We start from the raw sequence: 8,295 nt of genomic DNA on the forward strand, positions 1-8,295 counted from the left end.
GAATTTAATCAATTACTTTTGAAAGTAATCGATATCATCCCTGTTCAGCATAACAACTAAAATGGTTTAAAATGAGCGATCATCGAGAAGTGTCAAAGTGTTAGCATGAACACTTCTCTAGCTTTTAGTTTCCGGGTCTGGATACGTCTTCATAATATAATACAAATATTTAAACACTGAATCGTTGACAGGGTTTTCTGTTATGTTTTTTTTTTCGAAAATGACTAGGAGCACACGGCGGATAAGAAAGTTATTCTTACAATGTACCTGATCCTGCATCTGATGTTTAATGTCCGTATTTGCTCTGCTCTTAGTTTGTAATGTTATTGGCTTTTGAACTTAAATTCATGTACTTTTCATTGTGTTTATGTTGAAAGAAATCGTTTCACAGAAGAACATTATACAAATCATCGTTCTTGAAAGAAAGTGTGGTAAGTAGAAAAATAACTGGACAAGATTCTGAAAGAAGTCTATGGTCAACTCAAAACACAATGTTCACTAAGGAAAATGTAGCTTTCACTATTAAGGGGTATAGAGAAAAAAAGAAACTTTTCAACACAGAACTTGTACTAGATAAACAGAAAAAAATATACACGTAGATAATGGCGGAGGTTTGAGTCAGGGATTGAAGGGAGAAAACTTGTCTGTGCCCTTACCAGAAGTGAACATTGGCGATTATGTACATTTATATTTAGAATTGATCACTGTACATTCGTTTCTTCACTTCTGTCATCATTTTCGTTAATTAAGATTTCTGGATTTCATTATATTTTCTGACCAAACCTATTCATGTTATCCTTTAGTATTTCTTTACCTAAAACCATTGTCATATTTTATGAACTTGTGACATGCTGTACAAGTAGTTAAAATAAATGATTTAAATATTGTTCTTAGTACAAAAAAATTAAACTTAAATAAGTAAATTAGCAATATTATATGAATTTTATAAGACCATGACATTACAGAACTTTTAGGTGCTACAATTTGAAATGACATAGTTGAAGAAGATATGTGTATGGAAAGATATTTGTTATATAACTTAAATCTAACAAAAAAAAAACAATAGTTCTCGTATCGGTTGAAATTGATATCATAAAAAAGAACGTGAACTTTTAATCTTTTCAGGATCACAAGAATCAAATAAACTCAGCGTTTTCATAAGTGTGTTTTTCCTGGTAAGTCGTGCTCGCCGCCGCTAATTGATGTGTGTACTGGTTCTTCCCTCTGTGTCCTGTTTCCTTCCTTCTTCCCCCAATGAAGGTGTATTGCTTCTCCTCTCTGCGTACCGATTCCTCCCTCCTGCCCTCAATGTAGGTATATTGGTTTTCCCATATCCGTTCTGATTCGTTCTCCCTGCCCCCAATGGAGGTGTATTGGTTCTTCTCTCCCCGGCCTGATCCATTCGCTCTCCTGGCCCCAATGGAGGTGTATTGGTTTTCCACCTTCCGTCCTGATTCTTCCCTCATGATGCCAATGGAGGTGTCCCGTTGTCTCTCCCTCCGTCCTGATTTCTTCCTTCTGCCTCCAGTGGATGTGCACTGGTTTTCTACTCTCCGACCTGTTTCCTCCCCTAGACCCCCAAGGGAGGTGTATGTGTTCTCCTCTTTCTTTACTGCTAACGCTTCGTACTTCTGTTGGGTATCCTTGTTGGACAGTGCGTCAATAGTGATAGGCTCTCTAGTATTCTGTTGGCGAGTCCTTTTTCTGTTGTATACGATAATGATTATTGCAATGATGAGAAATACTACCAGAACGGTTGAAATGGCGGATATGACGACCAAGGATAATTTTGATAATTTTGCATCTGTAGAGAAAATATATTCTGACTAATTAATATCATTTTTTCTGTTTAAATAGATACGAAAACACCTTTGCTAAAAGAATACTATTGCAAACTATGCAACATCGCAGAAAAGACCCACTTAATCTGTCCAAAATAAATCATTTCCGCGTTCATACAAAAAATGTTTCATTTATTTATTTCTTTATTTATTTATTTATTTTGGATTTTTTTGTTCTCGTTTTTGTGTTGTATGTTTGTTTTTCTTTCTTAATAAAAGCAAGGTTTGCCCTGTGAGTTATCAAACTTATTTTATTCCATATTCCAATTTATTTATTTTCAATGCTTTCCCAATTTGTTTTGATAGAAAGAATTCAGTAATTCAAATAATGTCTCAATTTTGTTTATAAATTAAAAGAAATTTAGATGTATTATTCATTTAAATTTAAAAAAAAAAGATAAATAGAGTCATATCAAATTTAAATATTCTATAGACGAAGTAAGTCTTTTTTTTAGAAAAAGAAAATATTTTCTTCTGATTTATATATGACCTTAATGTAAATATGTAGTTGAGTCCCAAGTAAAATAAATTGAAATGTGTATTCAAATTAAACACAATATTTTCAGCTTGAACGAAAATAAACTGATGATGGTTTCAGTAGATGACTTTGAACTACATTACCTCTTCCACAAAAATGACCATCCCTGCCCTCCTCACAAGGTTCAAGACAACTTTCGTTTCCGTTGCTGCAATTTTTTCTATCTTGACAGTGACTGCAATCTAATAAACAATTAGAACCTTATTTATAAGTCTTGCGTTTTCAAATAAAACATTTTAAAGTAATCCTGCACCATAAAAAAAAATTGTAAATTGCACGAGGCTTCGCCACTTAAAAAGAAATAAAAGATTGAGAACAAATGAACTGTTGCATCATTAACTTACTTGCATGAACAACAATATAAAATGTTCTTTCCACTTCCCCTAGAAGACCGGATACGCTGGATCTGCACGTTAATGACGATTCTGTGTTACCTGTTTAATTTCTTTAAAATTAATGTTGATGACCTCAACATAATTTAAATCAAAATACTTAAAACTGCAATTTTAAATATTAACATTATTCTATTCGTATACATTTTCCCGGTTTTGTCAAGAAATAAACTGTCAACCTGAAAATAATTCTAAAATTTTTTTTGGTTCTCTTTATTTTTTACTGACGTCTAAAAATTATAAGGAATTTTATTTTTATTTTTTTTTCTTTTTCTTTAAACTATATTAGGAAAAATTGCAACTACAAGTCATGTAAACTAATAAGAAAAATCCTAAAAAAAATAATTACTATTTGTATTTAATCCAACATTATGATGAATGACCAAAACCAACTGTCATGTCAATATTACATATAAACAAGAACATTATAGAAAAAAGGATTATTTTTTCAGTAAAATCTCATTTACTCTTCATATAAACTAATTAAATATTTTCTAATAATTTAGTTTCTATAATTCTAAATTAAATTCAAAATTATTATAATTGACTAAAACCAGATGTATCGTCAATGTTTCTCATAAAAAAGAAGAAAAAAAAACACCTTTAAATTCCATCTTATCTGCAATGAATTTCATTCCCCTTTCTTCTGGCATATTAATTGTTTTTCCTTTTATTGTGTCGTCTCCCAACATGATAATCACTTCTGCCTGAGGAGTACTGCCCTTTACCTCACAATTTGGACTATACATTCCTGCATCAACTTCAATGCGATGTGGGGTAGCATTGTTATCAAGTGTTAAGGTTTCATTTAACGATTGGTCAAAATTGAAGTACATTGTAGTAATGGGCTCTGCAAGTAAAATCATCAAGCAAATGATATGCGAAGTTCTATTTTTATCCTAATAAAACATGAGTGTCAAGCATTGAAAGACTACGATTGATGCAAATGTTCTTTAGGTTTTGTTTTTGGTTTTTATTTTGGAATTTTTCATATACTTTCTTCATTTTTTATGAAAATTACATGAGCAATTGTATTCGTGTTGTTGTATTCTATTAATAACATATATCTTTGTTTAAAAAAAAAAAAAAATATATATATATAAAATCAATTTAGCAATAGGCATACAATCAGACGTTTCAATATGTGTTGAAAATATTAATGTGTTCATATTCATTTTAATTCGTATTTTTTAAACCTCGAATATGCAAAGGCAATCCTAGTTTAGCTTCCAATAAAACCAAAGTAGTACTTGAACAAACATTTTACATGTTTTATAAATGCAAGTTACTTGAACTTACCTCTAACTTTGATTACCACGACTTCTTTTGCAATGAGTTTTTCCCCTATCAGTTTACCATGCTGCTTCTCTTGTTTCAATACTTCACAGGTGAGATTACCAGAGTCCTTTTTCAGAACATCTAAAATAAGAACAAACGATAAGCTGTCATCCTATTCATAACACGTAATTTATCTTTTACCTACATTTACCTATAATTTCAACACGGATATTTATCTTACTTAAAATCAAATTTACAACAATTTACATATTTCCTTTCTTCTGCACTTGTCAACAGCTCCTTGGTAGAAATTAAACAACTCTTTGGATAACATATGGTTCATAAACTTCTTCAGTGGAAGATTCAAAGAGAGTACATTACAAAATGAACTGTTTCATATTTTTCATTGATTATTTTAATGATGAAAATAACCTTTTATGGTAAACTCAAAGCTAATGTTGTTTTGCTGTTGGTGGACGATATTACAATCATACTTTTTGTTCATGGTCTCGGGGTTCTTGAATTGGCAAAAATGTGTTGGCAATAACTTTTCGTTGTGGTACCACCGGATTTTAAGATTTTTCAGAATTATGTCCATAGCAGAAAGACCAGGTATGCTACATCGAGCCTTCAAGCTTTCCCCTTCGTTAAGCATGGCCTCTGAAGGTATGAGTGTTACTGTATACTTTTGGTCCTCAGTCAACCCTAGAAAAATTAAGAAATACCGGTATTTAATAATTGAACTAAGGAGACTGTTTTCTTCTATTATCACCTTTTAGACATTTATATGTAATTTAATATCCTGATCGCTATTTTATTGTTAAGATGTGTTTTCTATAGAAGCCCCAGTTGACCTATTACTATTGATTTTCGACTGACCAAATGAAAGGTCGAAAGCTGAACATATTCATCTTCCTCCTTTATAAAATTGAATTATTTTTAAACACTTACATGTATCACAATCATGCCAACAATTTTCACGATGGCCAGAAAAAAAGTTTTTAAATATAGAATTCGTTTAGTGTTTAAGCCCTAAAGCTCAGGCAACAGAGATCATAAAATTAATTTTTTTGTACCCCTACACTAAGTTGATGTTTGAAACCTAAATGGTTGTGTAGTTAAAATAATGAAAATGACCACCTTTGTCTTTACTTCTGCTGTAAATGTAAATATCAAAGTACTTACCTAAAACAAATTTCTTCTTCAAGTAAAAGAGGCATGTATACAAACTTATTAATGTAATAATCACGCGAATCATTATAAACAGTCCATTGGAGTGTTTAAATGTCAATGCTTTAGTTGAACAATATAAGTGTACTCTTTCTGATTTTATAAGAAAACATGTATATGTCTTTTCGATAAGGAAGTATATCTCGATTTGTCAATTTATCTATGACCAATATTGTTGCGTATTTTTCAACACTAAGTACAATTAACAGAGTTTCACAATTTATTTCTTGAAGGAGTTGCTTGTGTGGCGCAGAGGTGAGAGCGTGTTTAAAAGTTGCATTGTAAGGATTTGAATCTCACTACGGGATGTAGAGATCGGTCTCTCGTAGGAATCCGTTAATATATAAATAAAAAGTAATAATGTATACACAATGTAACCAATTGAATCGGAAATTTTAAATTTAAAATTTAAGCTCTAAAAAGAGTGTAGAATTCTTTTTTTTTTAATTTTAAACAAATTTCTATATGCCTAGGAATAATTGGCAGTCATTTGATTGTAATTAGCTCGATAGTTTTGTAAAAAGCAGACATAAGAAATGTAGACAATATCTGGTCAGTAAAACGTACCAGATATTTCAGCTTACATGTGAAATTATTATTTGTGAGTTCAATATCATCCATATATATTTTTTTCGCTAACCTAAAGCTTCATCATGTATTTCACAAACCTTAGAATTCACGGCATAAAAGGAAGCTAATCGGAATGTTTTATTTATAAAATTCCATCTATTTGACGCACAATTTATTTCATGAGTAAATGTGTATGATATGTATATATATATATATATATATATATATATATATATTTATTTTTCTCAACGAAACCATCACTGTCGTTATGGCCTTGCCTGTAAAAAAAAGAAGTAACTAACGTTAACCTAGCTTTGTTGCTTTTCTATCTGGGTAAAAAAAAATTCTAAGATAAAATACATGTTCAGGAAAGGAAATGCAGCAAAAATAAGAAATAGAAAGTAAACTTGTTTCACTCTTTTCATGCTCCGTTTTCTCTTAACGTAGTACTTTTATTTTTTGTAGGAGGAAATATCCTCTCAAAAATTCTAATTTTGGATTTTTTTTCCGTTTATAGACTGTTATCATTTTTTTTTCTTAAGAGCATCTTCGCTCATTTTCCTTCCTTTGATTTGATTTCCAGATATGAAAATGAAAGCCATTGCAAATAACTAATTCAGAGATTCTACTGAATATGATATTCAAGTACAAAGTATAATACAACATTCAGTGGGAGACAAATTTCAGGTCGGAATAGACACGGTTTCAGACTGCACAGTCTAAAAACATCATGGGAACACAATAAAACTTCGGAATTCACAGAATGATAAGACAGTTTTCACGATAAATGTGTTTTCTTCCCTTCTTTTTTTTTCACAAAAAAAGTCCTCTGAATGCATTCTTTTCTGTCATTTCTGAGACAGGGCTAAGAAATTACTAAATTAAAGAGTTTCTTTATTGTAGCTTTCATACAATAAAATCCCAGTCGGCTTTCTTAGATGAACCTGATAAATGATGAAAGCACATCATAGATATTATACATATTATATATTAGAAACAAAATGAGGTCATCGTTAACATAATTGATTTAAAAAATTAAAATTTAAGAGCGTACATATTTGATATTGAAATTTGGACTGAAATTCATAGTAAATAGATTAAGATTTCACATACATGTAGGAATTACGCCAGTTACTTAATTACCACTATCTAAGAAATCATTTTGTTTTCATACGTGTATGTTTCTTTCGATGTTCCCGCATCCATCATGTTTGGTTCTAGCGAATTTGGTGCAAGCTTGCAGCAGTTGCTGCAATGTTTGCCGCAATATCGCAGTTAGCAGCAATTATCTGCAAACAAAAAAATTTTCTTCATGCGAACAATTTCGTTTTCTACAAACTTGCAGCAGACTTGCTGCATGTTAGCCTGCAGCAATCATATCAATTTGGTATGGGGAATGCAATACTGGTGCATTCCGGTTTCCTTAAAATTCTATTATCAAAATCCGTCTGTTTAAAACAAAAAAACTTTTTAATTAATCAATTTTGGATGAAATTGAAATGAAAAAAAAAAAAACTCACGTTTTGAAAAATAGCAATCAAATCAATATCATAGAAATTATGGTAATGTACGACACTCTAAGCTGAAGTTTTATTCCACGCAAAAAATAGAGTTGTAGATTCTATATTTAGCATCTTGGAAGTAAAGTGTGCTCAGGAACTCCAGCTAATTAGTTCAGTGTTAAATTCTTCTGCTCGGCAAAGACTGACCAGTTTCCTAAGAGACAAACATCTTTATCAGATCTTGTAAAAACAAAGTGGTGACGTTCCTAGCTTCCCCTCACTGGAAAAAAGTACAATGTAAAATTATAAAAGAATTTATTTAACAAAATAGCATTTGTTTTAAAATGTCCATGTATACTTTAGTTTTCGATTAAAAAGAAATTCTACTTAAGTCGCGATCAAGTTTGATCTTTTTAACTCTAGTCCTCAGACGGAGAGCTGCTTTAAACTGGACACGGACTGGAGTGTCTACTATTTATTTAAGAAACGAACAGCAATGTTAAAAAGTGAAAGAAACCAATCTGGTAAGACCTGAAGGCTAAAACAGATAAAAAAAAATTGTATGGTCAGTCTGCTATTTCACTTTGATGTTATATGAAGTAACATAGAATTTGATTGGCCCGGACAGTTGCATTAGTTCTATAATATATATATTTACATTTTTTTGGCAATCTAGATTAGGAAATCCCTGTTTATATTGATACATGTAGGATAATTATCCGTACTGATATGGTATTACTTTTTAGAGTTCTGTATATATTTGAAGTCAACAGTGATGGTACATTCGAATTGTCTGTTTCAGACCTTCTTTCAAAAGCATTTCGGTTTAAAAAGTTAAGATCGATTTTAGAAAAAAATAACATTCTCTAAAACACTTTTACTACGAAGCGCTCTGGCATCTGGACAGCCCATGATTGATTGATCGATTGATTGATTGATTGATT

General features: G+C 31.1%; 1 protein-coding gene across 1 annotated transcript; it reads right to left on the minus strand.

The window, feature by feature from the left end:
• Positions 1–923: 923 nt before the first annotated feature.
• On the minus strand, positions 924–5,325 carry LOC134281786 (uncharacterized). The gene is made up of 7 exons (XM_062764219.1): positions 5,235–5,325; positions 4,482–4,754; positions 4,071–4,190; positions 3,373–3,621; positions 2,724–2,813; positions 2,463–2,561; positions 924–1,804 (listed from the first exon to the last, which is right to left on the minus strand). Exons 1-7 carry the CDS (start codon positions 5,305–5,307, stop codon positions 1,137–1,139), a joined length of 1,572 nt encoding a protein of 523 aa, XP_062620203.1. The 5' UTR covers positions 5,308–5,325; the 3' UTR covers positions 924–1,136.
• Between the last annotated feature and the right edge of the window lie 2,970 nt (positions 5,326–8,295).

The sequence above is a fragment of the Saccostrea cucullata genome, unplaced genomic scaffold, assembly GCF_032062105.1.
Source record: "Saccostrea cucullata isolate Sc308-1 unplaced genomic scaffold, CSIRO_AGI_Scuc_v1 ctg774, whole genome shotgun sequence".
Lineage (NCBI taxonomy): Eukaryota > Metazoa > Mollusca > Bivalvia > Ostreida > Ostreidae > Saccostrea > Saccostrea cuccullata.